Source organism: Amblyomma mixtum, chromosome 7, assembly GCF_055824585.1.
Source record: "Amblyomma mixtum isolate Tamu chromosome 7, ASM5582458v1, whole genome shotgun sequence".
Classification (NCBI taxonomy): domain Eukaryota; kingdom Metazoa; phylum Arthropoda; class Arachnida; order Ixodida; family Ixodidae; genus Amblyomma; species Amblyomma mixtum.
Genome location: NC_143018.1, coordinates 31,556,646 through 31,582,735, shown reverse-complemented (window position 1 = coordinate 31,582,735; position 26,090 = coordinate 31,556,646). Strand labels below are relative to the sequence as shown.

At 45.2% G+C, this 26,090-nt stretch overlaps 2 protein-coding genes across 2 annotated transcripts in view; one reads left to right on the top strand and one right to left on the bottom strand.

Annotated features, from left to right (window-relative positions):
- The window catches only part of LOC149335553 (P-selectin-like), a 107,052-nt gene extending 87,901 nt beyond the window's left edge, over positions 1-19,151 (bottom strand). Inside the window, exons 1-6 of the mRNA XM_089553969.1 lie at positions 19,148-19,151; positions 16,721-16,838; positions 12,357-12,415; positions 11,445-11,654; positions 7,061-7,153; positions 5,572-5,694 (exon numbers count right to left, since the gene is read on the bottom strand). Of these exons, the coding sequence (XP_089410095.1) occupies positions 5,572-5,694; positions 7,061-7,153; positions 11,445-11,654; positions 12,357-12,415; positions 16,721-16,838; positions 19,148-19,151 (607 nt within the window). The remainder of the gene's footprint in view (positions 1-5,571; positions 5,695-7,060; positions 7,154-11,444; positions 11,655-12,356; positions 12,416-16,720; positions 16,839-19,147) is intronic.
- A 1,336-nt stretch (positions 19,152-20,487) lies between these two features.
- LOC149335552 (uncharacterized) lies at positions 20,488-21,285 on the top strand. The gene has a single exon (XM_089553968.1). It carries the CDS (start codon positions 20,488-20,490, stop codon positions 21,283-21,285), a length of 798 nt encoding a protein of 265 aa, XP_089410094.1.
- The last annotated feature ends 4,805 nt before the right edge of the window (positions 21,286-26,090 follow it).

Here is a 26,090-nt window from a genome sequence, read left to right as displayed (position 1 = left end):
CACATTACCTTCCGTTAGATCAGCTTTACTTAGAATGTACCGCGTGCGATGCCTCGTCGTTAACTTTAGTTCGCTGGTCAAGGTGCCCTTCGTCTTAGTGCACTTCGCTCTTTAAACTCCGGATGAATCCCCCTCTCCTTATATACCCGACTCCGTGCGAGAGTCTGGAGCACTGTTCTGCCCAACTCTAGCCTCTCATCTCATCACCGATCAACGTGCACAGGGAGGTCTTAGCTCAGGTCAGATCACAGGCGAGGCCAACTATGCCTGTTCCACCAGATTCTTTGCGTCATCATCATGAAATGCATTTCATTTGCTTAGTAATTTGTGTTGCACAGCCCATGTGTGCTTCTTGAATTATGTTACAGCGATTTCTGCTGAAATAAAAGCTGGCGGCGCGTTGTGTTGTTCGTGGTAGTACGGAGTAAAACAGTAGGCTATGATATCGAGAAAAAATGAAAACAAACTCCATACCAGCCGCGACTAAAACTGGTGGTTTCAGGGTAGAAATCCGCATTGAATGTCCCTAGTACAACGAATGACTAGTACATATTCTTGAGTTCACATGCATAATCAACTGTTACTAAGTCTACAGCTTAGGCAGGAAAGATTTCTGTAGTTTGCAGCAAGGCCCATTCAAGAATTAGGGCTCGCTATCGCAGTGCCGTCGGAAGCGCAAGCACTACCGGACCTCACGACCCGTTTTCTATGGTGCTGGTTTGGAGGTGGAGCTTGGAACCTGTCTGCGGCACGTGCGTGGTGTGCGCACCAAAGCTGTGTGCGCACCGAAGCTGTGTGCAAAGCTAAGCTCGCAGGGCTTACGACTCTGCAGCGGCAGTTGGTCACGATGGGGAACGCTGCTGTTTACACTGATTTGCGACTAACAGGATTAGTTGGCAAGGCAAGTGAAAGGTACGCTACCGGCCTCGACGTTTTACAGTAAAGTTAAGCATTAAGAAGGAAGGACAGGCAGCCTATAGCTGCACACATGTTGCGCAGCGCTCGGGAAAGAGTCGCAATTTTTTTTTCATCCTCATCTCATGCATGACATGCTTGAAGTGTCATATGTAAGTTGTAAGCTACCTTGCCTGCCTTTTCTATTCGTCATATTAATATATCTTAATATTCAGTAGTCGTGTTATCGTCAGCTAGGAAGGCTCTAATTAAAGCATGTTGTTCTCTTCATTTGATGTATCCGCGCTGAACGATGTAACCCTGCTGCAAATGAGGAATGCCGCGACGAAATCCTGTTCAATTATACAATACCCTTTAACTTATATAACACCTCTAATGCAATGAAGTAACCTAGCAAGTAGAATCGCACACTCATATCAAACTGCAAGAAGCTAAGGCCGCTCTAACAATCGATCCTTTCGCCATAACATCCAGATTTGTTCGTGAAATTCCTAAAACAATGCAGTGTATCCATTGAAATCTAAGCCGATAGTTGTTATTATTTTTAAACACGACATATGAAGCTTTTAGGTCGGCTTAGATTCAAGGATTTAGTCGCTGTATTCATGAATTAGGACAATATCGGATAAAAACAAAAAAAAACAGTAGCACGCAGATGGCGCCTCCATAAAACGCACGCAAAAGACGGCACAGTAGGCTTTATTATCCGTAGCCGAAGCCGATAAAAGAACACACGTGGATTGGCTACAATTTTGCCCTCGTTTTCTACTTGTGTTGTGGCGTGGGCACTCTCAGCGGCAGTGCAAATCTTTAACCCGTGGTTTTTGAGCGACATCGTGGCACCATGCACAAGGTGTCATTATGGTTTCTTTTATTGCGAAAGCAATATTAGTTGCACTTTCAGCCTGTCGCGTAGCGAGGCCTGTAGCTACCAAATTAGCATATTGGATTGGATTGGATTGGATTGGATTGTATAACCGATGCATCACCACAAGTCTAACCACAAGCACCACCACCAGCTACACTACCAGCTGAACCATGGCGTCGCTACGGATATTGCTTTCGCAATTACCGGGCTTAACCAAGCTAAGCCACAGCCATTTTTTTCTTTTCATAAACAGCGTTCAGCTTCAACGCTTCTAAAACTCTCAGTTACGCGTACACAGCAGCCACACTTCGATAGCTTAGTTTATCTTCGTGATGGAGCCAGCAAAAGTCACTATGCAACCTCGCAATGCTTAGCGCCGTCGAATTTTAGGATGCTAGACTAGGACTGTTCAAGTCACTTTGAGCCATTTTGTACATCCTTCGTACAAGGCTTACCTACCGGCTCTGGAGAAATCTTTTTGAGAAAACAAGTTAGGCGTTTGGGTGAGAGGGTGTAATGGTCGAAAGCTGTTCTTGGGAGCGGGAACGCCGCTATGCATTTCCCTCCTAGTAAAATCATAGTGCCAGGCCACGTTTCGCGGAAGAAGTTTGACATCTTCTTCCGTTTCACGCGTCTGCTTGGGCAAGTAATATGCCTGAGTGTATTGCTAGTTCGTTGCGACATCTTTGAGACACCGCCTACACTATGCAGTACTCTATCTTCTTCTTCCAAGAAAAAGAATGAACTTTATCGAGAAACTGGTCATGAGAGTAGCGTAACGTTCACATGGGTAGGGTCCTCATTCCAGACCTGCAGTGGCCCGAGCTGCTTCACGAACCTGGTAAATCATCTTTAGCTAATCTTCCAACAATACACTAGTAAGTTGAGCCTCCTACTGCTCGTAAGACGTATGTGTGTCGTCTTTAAAGGTCCAGGCTTGTCTGCACACCCCCACGAAACGTGAAAAACTGTAGGACTTGTGTCACACCAGGGGCAGGTGCCAGGGTATTACGCAGGATTCGTTTTACTGCCTTTCTGCAGGTTTAGAAATCAGTTCGTATTTGACGCCAGGCTACAGAATCTGCTGTGCTTAGCTTTTTGCGCGGTGAAAGGTATCTCCTGCGGTTAAGACATAGACCACCGAAAATAGCAATGGAACTCTTTGCTGTTATCCCTTTACAAGAACATCAAGAAATTATTTGGACACCGGGTCATATCGTCCTGCTGTGTTTGCACTTTGATCGTTTTTGTAGAGGATGTGTGCGAACCATGACTCGGTGTCTAAATAATTTCATGATGTTATTGTAAATGGATAACAGCAAGGAATTCTACTGCCCTTTTCGGGGGCCTCGGTCTCTGGTTAAGACCCAGGCCCCCGAAAAGAACAGTAGAACGCCTTGCTGTTATCCCTTTACAAGAACATTATGAAGTTATTTAGACACCGGTTCATGTCGTCTTTCTGTGTTTGCGCTTTGATCGTTTTTGTGCAGCATGTGTGCGAATCGAGGGGATTTGCTTTATAAACGGTACTGGTAACACAGGTGTGGTCAACGCAAGATGTTAACAACGCAATAAAACGACATTTTGTTTCCTTTTCTTAGTTTCTTTTTTATTATAAAGCAGCTTCGAAGCTGAGTTTTAGCCATTTCTTTTGCCTTTATTGTTTTGCTTTCTTACAGAAGGAGAGGGGCTGACAGAATAAAAAAGTTAACTTGGCTCTTCGAATACTTCGTTCTCATCTACGTTCTTCCCTCTGACGCATAAAGACTGAAAGCTTTTTCTGTTAAGAAGAGCAGCCTTTATTATTATTATTTCTGGACTGACATATTCGTCCGAAACTGCCAGTCGACGTTTTCCTGCACTCTCACAAAGATAAGGACGATGACAGTGACCTGAAGATTACTCGCAGTTGGGTCGAAACCCTGATAATTACGAATTCTTACGCCTGTTCACTGGCATTCCTGTACTCACATGCTGAAGTGTGCAGCTTCTCCCACCGGCCTGAATGCACTGCGCAGCGAAGTCCTAAACACAGCTGGTTGCCGCAATCTCTCCGCAACCCCCGATATCACTCTAAGGTACAATTTGTACCTCCTTTGACAACCTCACAAACGGACGTGGGCCACCTGACAAAAGCTGCTGTTCCTTAACATTTTTATTTTTTCCTTAGCCTGCACTGATTCGAAGCTCCTGAATGCTTCAATCGTTTTATTGAGCAGTGTTCGCGATCCTCGTAAAAGGTGCGCAGATCGATTTCTGCCGAAAACCGGAGAGGTGCCTTTAGCCCCGTCGGGGAAAACCCATCGACGCGTACGTCTTCGTGGGTGTGTCTGTGTGTGCACACTTGTGAAAGGTCAAGATAGGATGGTCTCCCCACTCCTAGCATTTTCTAAAACTTTTAGCCGTTTAAGTTGAATTTGTTTTGATTTGTTGCATGCCTATCTTATTTTTTTCAGGCAATGTTTCATCGTGGCCTTAAACTATTTTCTTGTATTTTTACAGCAAAAAGAAAATAAAGCGAGCCTGTTCTGGACAAACAAAGAAGTGCGAATGTTATACTTCAAAATAAGCAATCGAAACTGAAAACATATGGAACAAAAGAGAGAAAAGAGAGTGGCAGAGAAGGATGGAGAAGAGGGAAAGATAGGGGTGCCTTTCTGTGAACGCTATTTCATCTCCTCGAGAATTTTTTCTTGGCTCCTTCGCTTTCTCAAAAGGAGCAATGGCTTCCCTTTATACATTTGGTACAGAACGTCAAGGCGATTCTTGATCTACTTTTCTGAAATCGAAACTGAGGTGTAGATCGAGAGTTCACTACAGCTGGAAAGAAAATGACACGCCCAACACCCACCTGGAACCCCCACGCGAAAACATCTCTGCCTGCTCTCTAAAAATTACAGTAAAAACAATAAAAAGAACTCCAGGGCATTCCATCTTCCTTCCGGGGGACGACATGTAAATGACTGCAGTCCTGGAGTCATGCCCCAGAATTCCTTCCAGGCAAACCTACTTCACAAACTTGCCCACACCTCTTCTGCACAGCCCTGCCCCGTATCGCTGTTTTGCAACCCTTCTGCACGAAATTGCCCCCCCCCCCCCCCCCCCCGCCTGAAACACGCCACTGCTCCAGTGTACCTTGCTCACAACAGTCCTCCACTACCCTGCTCCACAGCCCTGCTCCATAGCCCTGCTATATAGATAATAGCCCTCACCCACTGTCTGGCTCCACACCCCTGCTCAATGTCAATGCTCTAAAACTACCTAGACTACATGACACTAGATGGCGCATTACTCGCATTTCCCGTAATCTGCTCCGAATGCCCCATATGTACCAGGGCCTCCAGGAAAAGTCACCTTTAAGCAGTAAGTTAAGCCTAAGCCAAGACAAGTCCCCTTGTTGGAAAATTGGCCAATGTACTGAGGCTTCCTTACCACCTGTCGTTGAAATCTCAGCCACAAAGCGGAGGTAGAGTGCGTGCAACACCGGCGCGTAGGACAGCTGCTCGCCTCTAAAAAATAGAATCTAGGCTAATCTTTTCGGTCTAATTACTCTAACTGAATTCTAGTTACTGCTCCTTTCCACTCGAACAACCCACTTGAATTGCCATGCTCGAGATTGTTGGCCTGAAGCTTCCGTCGCGACTTCACTTTAGAAATGATTCAATGAACCTCTACATAGGGTGCCTAAAGAAGGCCATCGAATTAGTTGTTTTTTTTTCGTTCATGCATTTTTCGTTAGCCGTCCGGAATATTGGAAGCCAAGGCAGAAAGGCAGTGCTGCAGCCTACCTTGCGTTGTGAACACCATGACTTCACAGAGTGATAAGGACCCCTCGCCTCCAACCATGTGAATGTAGACGAAGCGGCCCAAAATAGGGTAGGCGCATTCGAAGTCCTTCGTGGATCCATCCTCTGAAAGATGCAAATCAGATGACAGTCGCATTACTGAACGTTCTTTGTCTTCTCCGAACTGACCTCGGCCAGAAAAAAACGGTCAAGAAAACCCATGACGCAGAACGTGCACTGGCAACTAACTTACTTACTACTCGCTACTAACGTCGTAATGCTGACACTGTCAGTAGTCAGCGCTTCTCGGTACTGTCGGTTACTGCTCTCTACTAATCCACTTATGAGTCCCTACTAACGCAGTTAGTGTTTTGTCGGCTGGTCATTTCTGAAGCAAGTCCCACCACCTAACCAAATTTCGAGAGCTTGTATTTTGTCATAGACCCTTGTATAAAGCCACTTTCTTTTTACGTTTTTGTTTATAAGCGTTGAGCGCACCTTCTCAACGCAGCAGTTAAAACCTAATTTATGAAACTGTTCCCGTGCAGTCACACGGTTTTCTGGTAAAACGTTCAGTACGCATCCTCCGCAGATGCATCGGTCCTCAGACTGAATGTGAAAATAATTTTCCAGCTTAAAACCAGTGTGCGAGGCATTTAAAGGCTATATCTTGAATTAAACGCTTCTCTGAGAACGGCGATACTAAAAAATGGTCGAAAGTTGCATACCCGCGTTGCCCTAGTGAAAAAAAAAAATCTCCGCCAACACTGCCTCAGTGTTCGACTTAAGAGCGTTAGGTTCAAGTGTTTACATCGGTGTGCTCAACACACCTGCAGAAGGCCAAATCCAAACATCCGCGGATGTTCCCTTTTCGGAAACATCCCTTCTAAGACACAAGCAGCGCCATCTATCCCGTCGATTTTGCACTACTATTGCGACTCACAGCCACCTTCGCTATATACGGCATATTTCCTCGTTAAATTAGTTAATAAGTTTTATAACCGTGTGCATCACAAGACGAATCGTTTGACGCCATCCGGAACGCCTTGCGACCAACAGTTCCGCCGTAATGGCCGTCTGAAGGTCCTCGGAATGCACGGCTTGGGGGCGGAAAGGTCGTCGTTGCGAATCCCACAGTTACATTGGGCTTCATCTAAATTATTAATTTTATCCTCAGAAACATGCCAAGTCATTTGACACCACTTGGAACATTTTGCGCATAACGGGTAGCCCCCAAATTTCATGCAAATGGTGGACGCCTAGGGGGCCCCACTTCGATGGCCGCTATGTTGGCACTTATTATAACGGATCGAAAGCACAGGTATCAATTGAGGCGCTACGCGCTCACTGTTGCTCTGTGATATAGTGTGGTCACGTGGTTACTGTTTTCATCAATTTGACCTTCACTGCAGACACACACGTCCTTGACAAACGTCAGCAGCCGCGCTCACGCTCACGCTCTCAACAAAGAACCTCGTCCAAAAACACTCACCCAATGTCCCCGGGTACCAGGCGCAGAGGCGGCTTCCCTGAAGGCTGGACTGGTTGCTCACCCGTATCTCGAGGTCGTGAAGAGGCTGGTGACCTGCAGGTGCGGTGACACGTCATTAAAGCTGGTCGTACGTCATAGCAATACGTCACAGCTGTGCCTTGTGACGTCAAGCAGGCAGTGCCGTGTGCAACACCGAGTTTGAATGTACGGCATAGTTCAATGTTGTGACCGGCAAGCAGACTGAATCAATACATGTGATACTTCCATTATTATGATATTTACCTGTGTAGTCCTCAATTTGGGACCAGGGGTGAACCCTCTGAAAAATTGAACCTGGCCACTTAAAGTTCCCGGATACTGAGCGAAAAGTAATCAACGAAAAATAAGAAAAAAAAGCACGAAAATACGTGATAATATCACTCTGGGTTTGATACGCACGTTTTAAGCGAGTGGGGACTGTGACAATAACAGAAAAAAAAAACTGCAATGCATAGATGTTCAAGCGAACATGTGCGTGACCTTTGATGCGATTGTAGGAGCGGAAATTGATTTAACTCTAGCCCGGATATTACTTGGACTCTTTCAAGTGAACTTTGTTCGAATTTTTTTACACGACTACCCACACACATCCTACTGATGTAAATAAAGAGACGAGTTAAACTTTCATTTCAAAAACCTTCAACACAGGAGCATTTGAAGAGGCTCTACGTTGACGATGGCTGCCTCTTTCCCGCACGGGTTTCAATCCGGGACGAAGAATTAGACTGGGATTGAGGAGTGTAACCCAAATAACTCAGAATGGTGGATAGAAGAGACAATATTTTGAGTGGTTTGAATTGAGCAAATATGTTAGAAGAAACAAATAATCGCTCAGAAATGTACTCAGTAACGTGAGCGCATAGAACTATGCACGTGAAAATACCTGCAAGCCATCTATCTGCTCGTAAGTATATGTATACACAATAAGTATGAAAGGAGTTATCCTAACGACCTCATAGAAAATAAGAATTTTCTTAACGATTGAATAATTCGCTGAAACCGAAGACCGGCGTTCAACACATGCGCTCGAGGAATAAAATTCCTAAAAAGGAAAAATGGCTCAATATTTCTTATTCTGAAAGAAGTGCAAAGTTTTCTAAACAATGAAGTACACCAAGTGGTATTATATTGCTTTGCTATTGGAAGGCTGTGTGGGTTCCGAAAAACTGACTCCAAATGAAGTTGAGTTCGAAGCCGACATGCATAAATCTGTAGTTTTTTTTTTCATGGAATGTATGTTTTTTCTGGCGAAATAAAGGAAATGGGCTTCCGGAAAATAGCTGAGAGGTGTCCGAGGCCCTGTAGGGCAAGTAAAAATACAAAAATAAAAAGTAAAAGGCAGAGCAACAGAGGATGTGTAAACTCATAGGCAGACATGTACATGAAGCAAAAGGTGAAATAGCACAGAACGGCGATATTTAGGCTCATGAAACGAGGAAATAAAAAACAAGGAAATTGGCAGGCCACCAAAGACCGTAGCACATTATGCAAGGCTTCGTGGCTTAAACTTTAATCAATTATGTCTCAATGGAATGCTCATCTAGGCAAGAAAAACAAAGACGGAGCTCTATGAAAGAAGTACAGTTTAAAGTTCTCTTCTCTTTTCCCCTCTTTTTCTCCGCTCTGTTTTTGTTGTTCTCATTCCTTTCTTCTTTTGTTCTTTGTAGAATCCGGTCAGGCTGCGATAAGTATCTTCCTGAGATTGCTAAAGGCCCCATAAGCGGGAATTCTTAGTACACCTTTAGACTTTTCCTGTTTCCTGTTCTGGTTGCATAAGGGCTAGCTAGAATGGTGTTCATGCAAGGATCTGGTAAACAAAACTGATGACAAGGCTTGGCTCGGTTTATGAAGTTTTAATGTCCCAAAGCAAGTCAGGCTATAAGGGACGTCGTCGTGAAGGGCTCCGGAAATTTCCACCAACTGGCGTTCTTTAACGTGCACTGACATCGCACAGTACACGGGCCTCTAGAATTTCGCCTCCATCGAAATTCGACCACCGCTGCTGGGATCGAACCCACGTCTTTTGGATTGCAGCCGAGTGTCATAACGGTAGTGACTCTGCCGTGGTCAATAAGAGACGTTGTTTATTCAATGCAATATCCATTTGTAAAACATCTACCCAGCTCGTCGAAGATGCGCACACTCCCTAATTTAGTACCTGATCCTAGTAGTTGTAGAAAGGCATGTCAGCACCTTAGCTAACACATGGTCCGAAATAAATACGCCGAGCGACTCTTATTTGTCACTAGCTGGTCGCAAGTCAGAGTTTTTTGCATAAATACCTGCCGCCTCTCAACAGTATACGTATATAGAGTCGCGGGCTGGTCGCGCGACCACCACGACTCGCCAGCTATGAGTGACCTCAACAAAGTTACATCCGCCATGCTCTCATCCCAAAGTGATTAGTTCGCGGCGTAAACCGCAACCGTATATATAGTGCGCATTACTGTCCGAATGGCTCAGAAGCGAGTCGCTGAAAGCCTCGCGGGCACATTAGATACGACAGCTACGACGACGCTTCCAGGGCCCTTTCTGCGACACAGTCGCTGGCGGAGACAAAGCTAGCAGGCAAAGTAGGTAGCAAAACAATACAAGGTCATACTCGCAGCAATGGAAGGACAGAGATAAGCACGCCTTTTTTTTATTCCTTAAGCTGCATATTTCTCCTTTTTTTTTTCTTTCTGCGTCAACTCTCTGACAGGGAAAACATAGGATAGAGGGGCAGTCACCGGAAGACCCACCTCGGCCTGACTCAAACTGAATTTGTTATGGGGACATTCCTTTTAGGAGGGTGGGAAGCGTGGTGGTGGGTTATTCGGTTTGCTCCTATGCAGTGGTCCTGGAGATGAGAGTGTGTGTGCGTGTGTGTGTGGAGGGGGGGGGGGGGGGGATGCGCTGGGACGACCCCAAATTTAGCCCGGTATAGTAGCCTTTGCACTCCCCGGGGCTCTATGTATCTCGTTAGCCGAAGAGGTTCCCATGCCTGGTATGCCAAGCGGGCTACCTGCGATTATTCCGTGCCCGAGGGAAATCCGCTTTATTTGCCCAACGGGGTACCCAGTCCTCATCACAGGCCTGTTTCTACTGAGGACTTCAGGGAGCTGTATCGAGAGTATCGTTAAGAGAATCATGACATTTGAGACGTCGCAAAAGATCCATGTTTGCCTGCATGAATACGTCAGCTTCCGCATGCTAATCCGATGCTTATATTTACCTATAGGGTGCACGAAACTGTTTTCTCAGAATACGTTGAAGCACTCATCGCAGCGCTCACATCTCCCGCATTTCTGTGCGCGAGAGATACAGCTTGTTCCTGCCTCTACGCGAAGATTCATGCCTAAGTGCGGGCCCCTGTTCTCCCGTGAATCCAGTGAGATCCGAAAAATTCTACGCATTCAGGATATCAAGGATTCCTGTTTACTGAAGTAATTCCGTATTTTGAGGCCCTAGTTTGTCGACACTAGGCCAGTCTTTATAACTTGAAACAAATCGCATCCTCCATATATTTGTACCTCTGATCAAGGTTCAGTAATCAAAGCGCTAGGAACAAAATACAAATGGAGCTTTTGAGGGATGGTTCTTGAATACGCACACAGAATTCGGGAGATGAAGTTCAACATTTCTCTCACATAGGTTTCGCGACTGCATGGAATTTCCTGCGGAACAGTCCAGATCGGTCGGCAGGAAAACAAGATCGCACGGATAAATGGAGAGATGAAAAAAGAGGAAAAGGCTGGAAATGAACAGGGTCACCATCTGCCTTCCTACCTCAGACTGGGTGAAGATGGAGAACAGAGAACGTACTCATATGAGGCCATTAAAAAAGGTGCCCATTAAGAGTTGTCCGCACCTCATTATTTTTACTGACAAGCAGTCACATTGTTCCTTTATAGCCAAAGCTGTTCCAAGCAGCCCTACCCGCGGTATGTGAACATCTGTGTGTACACCATCAGCATCCGGTCACGTGGCCTGTCACGTGATCAGCACCATGCCATGACCGCATGTTCGATGCGATTGTTGTGGTAACCCAGGTTGTGGCTAAGTTTGTAGGCATTATACCTTGCTGTAGGTTGATATTAGCAAAAGGCAGCCATCAGCCTGCTCAAAGCTTCCACTGAGTTTAGCATGTCAGGCAGAACAGCATAGGCTATTGGCAGTTTTATTTTAACAGTTTTCTTCCAGGCTAGTGAAACCCACGAGCAATTTTAAACTTCACGGTTGAATCTGCTAAATTTGTTCTTGCGTGAAAAACTGCTCGCTTTTTTTACTGCAGTCACCTGCGCGTGCAACATTGTACAAGTTTAAAACCATGTGCTTTAAATACAATCGAAGCACTCGTACGTACCGCAGCATCCCCTGGTGAGCACGCGCACGACGCGAACTTGGTACGGCCGAAGTAGGTCCACCTGCCACCAGGGAGCGTTCTCCACCTTGGTCTCGGTGCAGAACCGGTTCTCGTGCAGCGTGGTCAGGTCGCCGTCGTTGGCGTTCTTCGAGTCGCCCCCACGCACCGTACTCGACTGGTTTGTCGGCTTGCCGTACGCCACGTTCACCGCTACACGCACAATGAATGACAGGCAGTCATTTAGGTTAGGTTTTCCAACCTTTCTTTAGCAGCGGCACGGGTATAGAAGTACCTCAAGTTTATCACATACAAGACAATCTCAAAAGAAAATAAAAAGTCAAAGAAAACACTGCTATCGCAAGCTTTCTCAAAGCACACAAGGAGGCCTGTCTCAGGGTAACATTGTAAATGTGGTCGTCATCTTGCGAGCAAACTACGACACCCTGAAACTGAAACAATGCTATTCAATTTCATAAGCTGAGCAAACAAAAATTTGTATAATCTACTCTCGGTTAGGAAATCTCCACCGAGCGCAGTGGTGTCGAGAGCCCAGGGTATAAATGGAGATGCCGTTTATACATAACTCTTCATTTTCTCTCTCAACTTAAAAAATATGCTATTTGTGTTCTACTATCCTTACACAATGCCTTTCCGGAGGTCGATAACACTATTTAGATAAAAAAAATTAACTTTTTATATAGAGCGGCTCTTGCGCAAGTTTCATTTTGCAGCCACAAAAGGGACCCGGTGTTACATATTCAGGAGCACAAAGAGAGTTTGTGAACGCGCACAAAAGAAGCACCGCATTCAACTCATTGTGTACCTTCAACTCAAAGCTTAAAGAATTTCCTCATGGCATATTAATACAAAGTTCCCCTATCACCCAAAAAGCAGCGTGCTAAAAAGACTTACCACAATACGGAATGCCACCGACCCATCGACCTTGGTCGGAACACGACCTCGTCGCCGTACTGCGAAAAGAACGGTAGAACAGCTTAGCCTATGTTTACTCAAACGTCGAGAATAAAAGAAAGAATCTGTCGATCGATGCAACCTTGCCCAACGGTCAGCTCTACGGCCGCCATCAGCAGTGCCCTGCAGCATTTGGTCCCGACAGCTCTGTTGTGCTAGCGTTGCAAAGGAGAGTTTATGTTGCCGGCCTCTTACACTGCTAGTTCTGCTTGTGTTCTGCTTGACTTAAAAGAGTGCAGCACTATGGGAGGTGCCACTCAGACTCAGAGGGCGTATTCGGAGCATTGGCCCCATAAGACGGTTGTGTCTTCGTTAGCTTGATTGAATTAGACTTTACTGGCTTGCTGGATTAGTTGAATTTGTACGCCGACAAATTTGGATCTCCAAAGACGTATCCAGCAAATCACGCATTAATTGTCAGCCATCAAACATTGTTTTCTTGTTGGCAGACATCTATTTGTATAGTCCCCTTCAAGTGGGCAACAGCTCTTGGTGCTACATTGCTGCACCTTTTCAATGTAACGGGCTTGTAGACATGACTAAAAACTAAGTTTCGTAAGCAGTCGTTCCTCCGTGCTCAGTGTGACAACATTGTTAGTTACGCGTTCCGCTGGCGTTGTGGGCTGCGGCCGCATTTGTTGTTACAACCTAGACGAGCAGCAAGCTCTCGTTTAACGTCTCTGCGTCGGGCTCGTCAACCATTGCAGTCAGGCACGGTCGCTGCGGATGTTGTAAACATGCCAACAGTGATGCCAACAGTGAAAAACCATCACAGAACAGATACTGATTCGTAAACAGGAGAGGGTACAAAACTAAAGGGCGACGCCAAAAAGCGCAAGCTGGTAATACGAAGCCCTGATTTAGGATCGAGAAAAACAAACACGAGGCTATAAGTTAGGAAACACGAAAATAGATATAGCCGTGGGATGAACCAAGGTGGAAGCCGAGCGCTTCTTTCGCTTTGCCAACGAATGCGACGTGGCTTCGGCTTGCGCAAGGGAATTGACCTCAATCTTCAAACACCGTCCTTCCTCGTCCTTGGCTTCCCACGCGGACATACGTGGGTGGCATGGAACGTGCTTTGCTGGCCCGGGCGAGCCCAGCCAGCTTTGATCGCATGTCACTGATTTGGCAACTACTTTGACCGTCCTTTTATACTAAGCGGGAGCGAGTAAAAGCGGCCTTGGCATCATCGATATCACCACGGCCTCGAAAAACTCGATTCGTAAGCAAAGTAAGCCAACACGTCGAAAGAAAGTGGTGTTTTGCAAACTGTTCAACTTTTCCTTTCAAGCTGCCAACTTCAATCTTAGCGTTTCTATGAACTTGCGAGCAAAGATATCATCTAAAGCCGTATTCGTCTAGCGACTTCTGTACGAGTCGTTCATAGAGAAATTCTTAAAAGTGATTTGCGTCGGCCGTATAGCGATGAATATGGCAGGGTAAAAGGGGGCAAGTACGGTGGTACTTGCCCTGAGCAAGAGAAGAAATTGCCGTGCAAAAGGCGAAGGCTTCGTTCACGAGCTGAACTTACAAAACACACACCAGTGCACTGTCAAGGAGCCAGGATTCTTCCAGTTATTTCGATCGTTTAGACAGGCTTGTCATTCGCACTCCTATCCCTCCCCCCTCGCACTCTTCACACACACACACAAAAAAAGAAAGATGTTGGCTGGAAAGCACGAAGATTTCGATCTTAGGATTCAACGTGTTTGTGGATTTTCACCACGAAGCTCCATTTGACCGTAGCAACTGAATTCACATCTCCAGTTTGGAGAAACCATTCACGTCCCCTCGTCTCTGCGTCTGAATGCATCTGTGGGCACGTTCCCGTCGCGCACTGCTTGTAAAGCTTCGCCGCATCCCATGCCTAACTCGATCGAGACCCCTTGAATGCATCCTTTGAAGTTCCTTTCCGACGTCGCAGTGGCTTTTAGAAGCCTTAACTACTTCCGACGAATCGCAGCCCTTTACGCTGTCTTCCGCAGATTTATTTTTGTTTTATTGATTTTCGACAAACCTTTGTGCTTCCCGCATCCCGGTTACAGTGAAGACCCGCGTAAACTTCTCGTTACCACGCTTAAGTCTTTTTTTTTTCTCAATTTTAATCACGCCCTACTATTCACAACCCGAACCACTGTTATTAACTCGCCTCACTTTAAAGAAACTCGCTTTCCGTCATCGGTAAAGAAAAGACAAAAGCAAAGCCGGAGACGAGTGCCGCCGTCTTTCCCTTCTCCTTCGTCATTCCAGCATAGGCGCTCTCAAAAAAAAAAAAAAAATTTATTGCGAAGAGCACGTTGCGTAGGGCTTCCCTTTGAAAGAACCTTTCTCGTAGCGAAGACCGGCGAAATCAGTGAGGGAGTAAATGGGCTCGCATCCTGAGGCACGCATGCAATTGCACAATGCTATGGCTCGCATTGTACGTAAGCTGGCTGCAAACTCATTCAGACCGCTGCGGAAGTACACCGCCACTTATTCGCGAGCACGACATTGCACTAATTTCGATCTTGTCGCGTGTCGCTAGGGCTTCATATCTCATCTACATGTCCCTGCTTCGAGATTTCAACTCGGGTTTCTTCATTCCACGTTTCAAGGTCGCTGCGGTCTTCCCAAAACGTCTGTACTTTTAATTTTTTAGCATTTCTTGCCCTTTATATTAGCGGGCCGTGCACTTTCTTTCCCTTAATGTTAAACGGCTCTGAGAGAAGCTTGTAGAAATATTTGCGTCGATTGTTCGTATTGTTAGAGTAACCCAATCAGTCAACAAGGCGGAAGGCAGAAAGGCAATTATGCAAGAAGGATGTCCATTTGGTATTCCTAGAGCGGAAAACGGGGCTAGATAGACGGAATGATCACACGTGGAAACACACTCATGGATAGCGTACAGAGGGTAAAACGTTTGTCTAGAACACGTTCTGGGCGTGTTTAGGGCTGAACACGCGATATCTAGCGATAGCGTATGGTTAAAACTGGTATGGATGTAAGCATGTGCAGTTAGCCTCATAAGATTCCATCGTCATTTTTTGCCTTCCTGGTCGCAGCGGCGTTGGGAGCAGCGGAACACACAGTTAGCTTGTTCTAGAGATGTGCTTTGGCCTCTGTACAGTCTTTGTCAAAAGTAACCAGGCTCCATGGTTTGCTTATCATTCGTATAACAGAGCCCGCACGGCTTCCCTAAAGATCAAAAAGTTCTTGGAAGGTGAGAACAGGGGTTCTTCTTACCATACCAGAGATTTAGAGCTTGAGGGCTGGCATAATAGCTTTAATATACGACTGAGAAGAAAAACGTGCAGCCTGGTTACTTTTGACAAAGGCTGTACATACCAATACGAAGGCAATATAAATGGTACCCGAGGTTTCTCCACTTTATCTTCCGCACCGGAAATAAAACGGCTACGCGGATCTTGTCTCACTAAAGGGCATTCAATTTAGCAACTGTACTCTAGCCCAAGGTTGCCTGAACGTTAGGAGCTGTAAAATTTAAACCCGTGAAACAGTTTCTTTTCCTTAATCCTGTCTTTAGCAGCACTGCAGAAATGGAGAAGAGGCTAGAGTGGGATAAGTGCAGTTTCGGCAAGCGATATGCGCTGGCACCTTCCTATAACCACGATACTGTTCTACCATTTATTTTATTTTGTTTTTCAGCCCACGGAGCTTGTCCCTAAGCCTATAGGCTATAGGGCATATAGCCTATAGGCTTTTTCATACAGGAAAAAGCTGGGTGGACTTCCTAGCGAGCTTCTGTGCGTCTGACTTTCTTCGCTAAATGTTTTCTAGTTACCTAATCCTCTTCCTAGCCTGAAAAATCCTTGTTACCTTGTTACCTGAATAATCCTTGTTACCTTGCCGTTTATGAAACTTTTTCTTTGGGAGAGCCGGAAATAGTGTGATTTTTATTTTTGCGGCTTTCAACCTTAAAAAATGCAACATGTTTGCTGTGCTACTCGTTTGAAGTGCCGACGCATGCACAACAGCTGAACTAGCGCAAGTGCACATGTTTTCACAGATCGATATACATTGTACGAACACTACGTCAAGCTTGTCCCCTGTTAAGGTTGCTGTGAACACCTGTGTAGTAGCACCACTTTTTTGTTCTTCCATTCACACTGCATGAAAGTCCTGTAATCCGGCTTCCTGGAATAGCCGGATCTATACCCGAGTTTTCATCCCGTGTAACCCATTGTCTTGACAAGAAATCTTCTGCACTTGACCCGACGGCTGCCCCTTCCGTGTAGTTAATTATTCAGGTGATCGTCTCAGAGCGTGTGCGGGGATGGGAGACTGGATCTTCTTTGTCTTACCCGAACAGCTCGTATCCGGGGTCGCACGTGTAAGTGGCCACCGTGCCAGGTGACCGGTCGTCGTTTGTGAAGCTGATGGTGGCGTACAAAGGCACGGCCGGAGGCGGGCAGGACGCCGCTGAAATGAAAAAAACAACAAAAGGTTCTAGCTCACGAAAACTTTATTCACTATGTTTTTATACTGCGAGTAAACATGCTATTGCTTCGTTCTTACAGCACCACAGTCAAAAAGAAAAGAAAAATACAAGAGAATCGCGTCGAAATACGACTGAATTGTTTGTCCTCCAGTCCTAACAAGTTTGTTTTTCGTAAAACTATTATTTTTGCGCAGAATTGTTCTATAGTTTTCGTCACCGTGACAAAGGACAGCTCAATGCTACATAAAATTCTGTCGTTGCAAAAAAAATTTTTTCTTACAACAAGTTCGTGCCCTAAATCAATATAAAATATCTGCTAAGACGACAAAATTTTCAAATGCATTTCTCGATAGGGGCGCGCATGTAGTATTAATATTTATGGCACATCTGACTTTTTTAGTAGTTTGCAATATTCTCTTGTTGCACTAATGGGAGGTTATTTTTTTACGATAACCCTTGCCACTCCCTTTTACGGATCTAGCTCTGGAGAAATAATTCTTAGATTCATGCTACGTTCACACAGTTTGCAAGCTTAAAGTAAGAAACATCCAGTTCATAGATGAATGCGAATTATCAACAGTATATTCGTTTTGGACACATGGCTTATTCCGACATGAAAAGTTTAAAGAACGAATAATATTGTTTACAATGGGAGGGGGCAATACTACGTGTTGACGATTTGTTAAAGCACCTAAAACAAGATCTCTGCTCCAAGCATCCTTTTTTGTCCATCAGAAAACGCTTGTTTCATTCCTTTCTTCGTGGTCTCCTTATTCCTATTTTCAATGTATTGCACCACTCCTTCAAATAATTGCAATTCCTTTTCCCCGAAAGACTGAATATTTTAATAGCATATTCACATGCATACAATGGAGTGAGCTTGCATGATTCATATTTCTGCAGAAAAGCATAATGGAGTCTCCACGTGCCATATCATATAATGCAAGTGCCCGAAGTTTCAAAATATATACCACACTTTCCGGTATGCAGTCCACTAGTCCACTCAATGCTGAAGTCCTCAGGGGTCAATCTTGCTTTTTGTTACTGTAGTCTGCACAGGATATATTGCGCGCAGGCGGCACTAAAATCTCGTTCGCCATTCTATGATCTGCTAGGTTATATTGAAAACCTTCATAGTCCTGTTCATAGTCCGCAAAGCCCAAAATTTTCACCTTAAAACGTGTAGAGCATGCGGGCTGTATACAGGAATTTGCGCTAGTAATAAAAACTCGTCTGCTCGCAGATGAATAGCCTCGATACAAACGAGTTCTCATAGCCAAAAGTAGAAACTGCAAATTACAAAGGCAGTTTTTGTGAAGCATCGGACTGCCAATGCGTTCTCGCTATATGAAATTTTATACGTCGGTTTCAACAAGAGAACACGTAGCGTGCATGAACGCACGCTTATTTCCCGACTACTGGAGATATGAAGATGTGGCTGAAAGTAAAGAGCGATGAATCAGTAAGTCCATTCCGAATGCTTTCTCAGCGGAGAACGTGGAATTGAAACTCCGTTTGAAAAGGCAGATGCGTTCACTTCCAAATATGTATGCGAAAGGCGTTGGACATTATTGCTATCTGACGTGCGTGCCATTCAGTCTCGTTATCAATACACTCAGGTGCAGATGTAGGCGAACAAACAATTGAAGACCGCAACAAAAGCAAGGAGTACTGCCTGCTAATTTCATCACATTTAGAACAAGCGCTGAGTATAAATGTCCCCCTTCTTGATTGTATATTTCAGTTAGGTCTCTTCCTGACTCTTGTTCTGAAGTCCCTTAGGCGCTACATCATGACACGGTTTAGCTGGAAGATTGTGTAGTCTACTTGTAGCCAATTTATAGTATAATTGTAGACTGCTCGTAGAGTGAGTAGTTCCTGAGGTCACTAAATTCGCTGACACTCCCTTAGAGTAAGGTTGCATGCTTTCCAGATGTTTTGATGGTTGCGCTTTCTAGAACAAAGTTACAAAACAACTTTGCTCAATAGGACTGCACACAGTGCGGCATGGAATGTCGGTTCTTGCAAATTACTTCACAGTACGCTTTTCCTACTTGACCTCCGTTAGAGGCCCGTGTACTGTGCGATGTCAGTGCACGTTAAAGAACCCCAGGTGGTCGAAATTTCCGGAGCCCTTCACTAAGGCGTCCCACATAGCCTGAGTCGCTTTGGGACGTTAAACCCCGTAAACCAAACCTACTTGACCTCCGTGAGAAAAACAAATAAAAAAGACAAGGAGGAGGTCTCGGAATTCAGTGCAACATGATTGAAATATATTTTGGCTTCGCACCCATAGAGATGGGCACTAAATGACTTTCCTTGTAACATAGATAGAGTACTGTACTCCTGTTCGTAGCTGCCCTAAGTGAGAAAAAAAAAAGCTGGTAAAGGAAAGCGTCCACGAGTTTTGTTTTTTTTTCAGTGGCCTGTAAACGATGAAAGCGTAAAAGGTAGAAGAAGCTAGAAGAAAAATATCCACTTTATCGTTAGCTGGGCTACCGTGATACATTGTGTCCCAAGCAAAGAGGTCGCGAATAGCAGCTAACAGAAAAAAAAAAAAGAATGATGGCCAAGGCGGGCAACAAAAGAAAACAAAAGAAGGCTGTGATCGCAGAATGAAATATGCATGTTTATAGCAGCATTTGTATTATATTGCTATAGACTTTCTGCAGCCAGGGACAAAAAAAACAAAAACAAAAATGAACTACAGATTCGCAAACTGGTCTATAGAAAGACTAACACCTAGAAAAATGTGCCAGGAAAGACAGAATCCCCTGGAGATACTTTGTACAAAGGCTCGGAAAGGAAAGAGAATTGAGCTGCTCCAAACTTGCCTCCGTGTTCAGTGTGCCTTCTTAAATATTTCAACATGTTCCTAACGGATTTCTGGAGCACAGGAAATAGGTTGGCCGCTGCTCGGGCTAGGTTCTTCTCTTTAGTATTCTTAGCTGTTTCTTCCGCAAGACTCAGGGAATAAGTGACGTAAATACAAGCGTTCAGAATGCGAATCCGAAGAGAGGTGGAAAGCACGAGGGTTGCGATTGCTCTTAACGAATGATATTTTGGTTTTCGACGTGCTACGAATTGCACTTGTGTGCAGGATGCATTGCGTGGATTCCTGTCTACTGATCCTGCAGCCATTGCGGAGTTTCAAATATATATATATATATATATATATATATATATATATATATATATATTCGTCAGGGCAGGCTTACCTGCCCTGACGAAGAGAATACCATTTCCGAAACTGTTGGCGAAATAAACCTGAAAAGAACAGTCGCGTTTGTCGTACTGCTGCACCTAAACTAGTAACCTGGGCCATTGGAACCCCTACTGAATATATACATAGCACAAAAAGAAAAACGTACTTGGTTGCTAGAGGTAAAATGCAAAATTGAGAATCGCTTCATTTAGGTAAACCTTTATTGCTAGCAATAAATGTTTACCTAAATGAAGCGTTTCTCATAGCGTATATATATATATATATACGCTTCCCTGACGAAGGGAATACCATTCCCGAAACTGTTGGCAAAATAAACGTTAAAATAACAGTCGCGTTTGTCGTAATACTGTACCCAAACTAGTAAACTGGGCCATTGGAACCCCTACTGAATACAGTTTCTCAACATGGCTGCCATGAACCCAACGACAGAGCGTCTGATTCGTCATTATCCAAGGCATCCGATCAACAGTGCCATCATCGGTGACTCCCTTACTAAGTACGTACACAACCACTTCACGCCAAGTGACCCAGAGGCCCCCTGCTTCATCTCTTACTGTGGCGCCACGTATGCTGACGTCCCCAAGCTGCTGCAGTACGTCCCTGCGAGCGTGAACACCCTGATCGTACACGTCGGGACAGTTGACATCGCAAGAAATGGGTCGTCTTCGTCCCTGGAGAGACTGGCACTACTCATTGAAGAGATTTGCCAGAACCGACCGGCAATTAAGAAGATAGGCGTCAGCCTTCCTCTTTCCCGTGCCCCAAATCGCCGAAGCAGAGGATCAAATCACCGCTGCTTCGTGAGATGGTTCAACATCCAGTTGTCCAAATTCAAGACCGGAGTTCGTCAGCTATGCAGGCGCAGAGAACTCGGCCCCGGTGTGCGATACATCGAACATGGTTTTACATCGTTGCCTCTGTGGCGCTTCCTCGCCGTGGACGGACTGCACACCAGTTTTGAGGGCGTCGGACTGCTGGCCCAACACTTCAAAGCGGAGCTCAACTACCCGCTTCCCCATTGGCAGCCGACCCCGTTCGTGCCACGCAGCAGAATCCCTGGGCGCCGCTCGGGGGACGCGGCCCCGTCAACACCACCACCCAGTATCCCTCCACCGCCACCCCCAGTGCCGGAGCGTCGCTACAACACCCGCCGGACGTACGCCATGGCTGCCCAGCAGGCGGCTTCTGGACCGAGCAACTGACTGCCTGTTACAAAAGGTACGGCCCGCGGAGAACAGACGTGGTCCCAGGCGTTCCTCTCAGTGAGGAAGATTATTGATAAGCGCGTGAGATTTGAGCTTCATGCATCTCACCTAACGTCCTACCTGTCGCAGGGTACTGTTCCAAAAGGTCTTCGTCTGGGCTGTACACTTTCCATGTCCACATTCAGTGAGAGAGAAAAAGAGGAATGGGATAATATACTATTAGAAGCATCGCTAAAGCTCACAGAAACGGTCGTCAATCATAGCAAACGGAAAGTTGCCGAACTTAGAGATGTCGAGGAAGAGCAGAGACGCCAACATGCTCTCTCTACTGCCGAAATGAGCGAACTAAAAAACTACGAGGCAAAAAGAAGAGAGGAAGTAACCAGGGATAAGACCAAGAAGCTAGAACGTGACCGAATTCCGCTGGCTTCAAACAGATATACAGAAACCAAAGCGTCCGAGCTAAGCGCTAATGGTAGGTTGGAAACTGTCGACCGTGAGAGTGCTGTCCGAGCTCCAGGGAATGACACAACTGCTCATATTTCTCTGGGTGTTGTCGATACGAGGTCCGCGGCTGAGAAGTGTGAAACAGCTGGTGGAAACACAAACGTGGTTAATTTTTCACAAAAGATTCTCACACCTGCCGAGCTCAGCCTCCTTACCAACGGTTTGACTTTTTGTCCAGCATCTGGTAGGTTCAATGAGTTTCAACTTTTTCAGGATCTGGACAATTTCGCGCGAAACCTACGCCTTAGGGAGTATTTCCACGAAAACACCAGCGACAGACAACAAACGATTCCCACCGTCGCAGAGAAGTTGTGGACACCGAGCGAACAACGTGATAGACACCTTGATATGTATATATTTGCAGTGCAGAAGGACATAATAACGGCGTATGGAAAACAACGTCCGGTTCGCAACAATCTCTCGAACGAAGAACGACAGGCTTTGAAAACGTTGCGTAAAGACGAAAACATCGTAATAAAACCGGCTGACACGGGTGGAGCTATAGTAATCCTGGACAAATCAGAATATTTAAAAGAAGGCCACCGCCAGCTCAATGATCCTCAGTTTTACAGAAAGCTTCCGAACGACCCCACACGTCAACTGGGGACAGAAATAGAGGACTCCCTTGCTGGACTCGCTAAGGACGGTAGAATAACTCAGGCAATGTTAAAATCAATTTCGCCGAGCAATCCATATATATATATATATATATATATACGCAGTTTCTAAACTAGACTTCACAGCGGTGATAAAATGGCACGCACGCAAGATTATTGGCGCACACGAAGCTAAGAGGCTCAAAGACTCTATATCGCACAAAACAAGCACATTCTTTGATCGATCCAGAAAGCGCAGCGTATACAGAAAAGTAAGACAGAACTCTGTTTTATTCAATAGTGGTCTATAATTTAAGGTTATTTTTATGCACCGTGAGTGGTAGTTTAAAGTAATAAGTTTTGAAGGCATGCACTAGGTGATGCGGCGTTGAACAGTGGTGTTCAAAAATGCAAATAAGGGTACACATTTACCAAAAAAAATGGAGCAGCCATATACAGTGTCGTGAACTTAAATCGCCCAAATATCTAACAGTGTGCCGAACAAAAAGCAGCGTTCGTCAGTTTAGGAGATAGATATAAAGCAAATCTCTGCATATTGAAACGCACCGTCTCTCCTAACGTCTGATAACGAAGATATGGGCGTGAAAAATGCAGACATAAGTCTGCTGCTCCTGACTTTCATTCAAAGAGAGAAAGCTTTCGAGCTGATATGAGTGTTCTTTGACACAGATCGATCGCTAATGAAAAAAAAAAGGGTTATAGACAGCGAAAAAACAACCTATGAATACTTGGACCTCAAAGGAAGGAGCAACTCAATAATTTCATTCAATTCTCGGAAAAAAATGATCTCTCATCCATTATATCTTTTAAGCTCTGCATAAGCGTTGATAAGAAGTTTGGGTCACATCTCTTCAAGAGCTGGCTCGTCCTACGAAGAATGTGGCTTATTGGAAATAGGTTAGCAAAAATAGCGAGGCTAGCATGATTGGTTTTTATGTGAACAAAGAATGTACTCGGCGTTTTGTGGAGCAACATACATTGAAGCTAAGTCAAGGAACATTTTTTAACGCAATAAACGGTTTTGTATGCGACGACGGAATCGATTTTATGCCGCCGTAGAATACATGAATCACACAAGAAAGAAGCTGACGCCTTCACAAATACAGTGCTTTCAGGAACCGCGGGAATCACGGCAACAATATCGGGCTTTTAAACTAAAGATGTTTGATGTATACTTTTAATTCAGGATCTTTAGATGGCTCACTTTCAAGGTCCCGTCTGCAAATAAGTTTCCGCAAGAAACGGCAACATGTGAGGTCACGATCCGACGAATCGCGTGATTTTGAGAAACCGCTTGTCTTGCAGCGCTCCTGGTGGTGTCAGAGTATTTCTCCTTGCATATAACACATTTTTTAGTCAAGTTGGAAACTAGCTTGCGATGTCAGATGTCAGAGCTACTGCTTCCTTTCCTTCCTTTAAAAACCTTTCCTTTCCTCAAAACACATGCTTTCGCATTCTTTCACGTAAGCAAACTTAAGTTCCTTCAGAATTTTTTTTTTCCTGACCAACATGCAGAAGGAGCTTGAATCCTGTTATTAGCATTGCTTCTCAGTGGAAACACCGCACAGAGGGCTTACATTAAATATAGACAGGATCGAGGCAAACGGCGGATTGCTCCAGGAACGCGTCCGGTTTCGCTGTCCTTTCCACTTAAAATCAATTACACGTGAAAGCTAAGCCTCGCTACAACAGCCTGCGATTTGTCTTCGTGAAAGGCACCTAAGCTCTTTTGGGAGACAGCAGCCACAAAGTAGCGCGTCAGGAACACTTTTTGCTCCTTTTTTTTTTTGTCTTCTGTTGTATATGATCACGGGAAGTGTGACGACGCCGGCCCGTTCTTCTAAATGTTTGGCGAAAGCACATCATTCTTGATTACGCTGAAGAAGCAGCAACCACCAGAAGAATAACAAAATGGAAGTAAATTCCTGGCGTGAAAAATTCAGCCGGGCGAAAACACGAGGACAATGAAGAAACAAAGATTGAATGCACACGCACTAAAACTCTCGTTTCCTTTCCAGAAACTTCTGCCTTTTTATACTGGCATTACTTGCCTTGATAAAGTTGTGCATATCGTGAGCGTATGTGGCGCTTTAGGTCAATATGTATTATATGACGTGTGCAGTGTCCTTGGGTGTAAGAACCGCCCTAGATTTTACTTATCTATTTTTACATTTGTAACCCGTAAACGAGGTGTAGCCTGTAAACAAGGCAGACGTTAACCTCCCTGCTTTTTGAACCAAAATGCCAGTACTAACGAGGTGCTGAGGCTTCATCTGAAAAAAAGAAAGCCTTCACTTCCCTACTCTCGTCTTTTGGAACAAGAACATGGCACTAAAAAAATGTATATGCTGAACCAAACACTATAATAAACCGAGAACAACCTACGGCACCTATGGGCGCCTTCGACCACGCTCCAGAAAAATCGTTCAGAATCGAAAAATCCTATTTTACTACCTGTCTTTCACTACTAAGCCAACCACGCAAACGGAATAGTTTGACTATATTGCGTTAGCCAAGGAATTCGGTTTTTACACCCGATCAAACTCTTCAGTGTACGGCGAATGGCGCGTAGGATTGCCGAGAGCACAGACACGATGGCAATCCTATTGGCTGGCAGGAGCGGTAGCTGCAGCTTCAGTGACGCCATCCAAACCTTGATATAAAGCGCAGCTGAACTGAAGGCTCCAGAAACGTTCCCGGCTAAAAGGGGAACGCAGAAATAGCGTCGGTCCCCCCCCCCCCCCCCCCAGTGGTCTCTTTACGATATTCGTGCTATCCTTTCTTTGTATGTGCTATACGATCTTTTCGTACATTCCTTTGAGATGGCAACATCTGGCATAGGCTGAGCTGTGTTTATTCACGATACTATGCCTGAGATTTCGCACGTTGATGTTGTTTATTTGCACACTCCTAGCGTACACACTCAGTGTAATGGAGCAGCTAAGCCTCGTCACACGTGAGCATATTTGTGAATGCTTCGGAGGCGTATCGTTCTGGGAACGGAAATAAAGGGTCGGAAATGTAGAGATCGCCTGATTTCAGCAACAGTAACAAGTTTGCTGTGAACACCAGCTTTTTCTGAGAAAACAGGCTAAGTCCGCTGCTTTGATTTATTATCTATAGTCTAAATTCCGGTATAGTTGGGTGAATTCCAGGCATTCACAGGGCAAACAACAATCACAATTTACAGCTTGTGCAAGCGTCGTATATCTTGCAGGTTTTCGCGAGAAAAACACAGGCTTTTCCCCTCGCAGCCTCTGTAAGTAGGAAAAAAAACTGCTTCGAAGCGCCTTTATTCCCGATTTTGCATTTTCCCTTTTCCGCCCCAACCAACCCCCCTCCCCTACTCTCTTAACTGGTTGCTCATTTCCACACGTTTTCCACACGCTTCCCGATCCTGGAATTTTCTCGCGTTTCCTTGAGAGTTTTCCTCTTGTTCTCGCGCTGCAACCTTTGAGCCCTTCAGTGTAATCTCCCGGAAAGGGTGATGAAAGAATGACGCCGCGAGCGAATGAAAAACAGAGAAGGTAAGGCGGGGAATTTCGGGCAACCACCGCGGTGCCAGGCAATCGGTTTGCGTAACCGAGAATGCCTCCCTTCAAGACAGTGGCTCGACAAACCAGCCGAGTAAAACCAGCCGAGTAAAACCATCGCTGAAGGGAAACACCGCAAACAAGG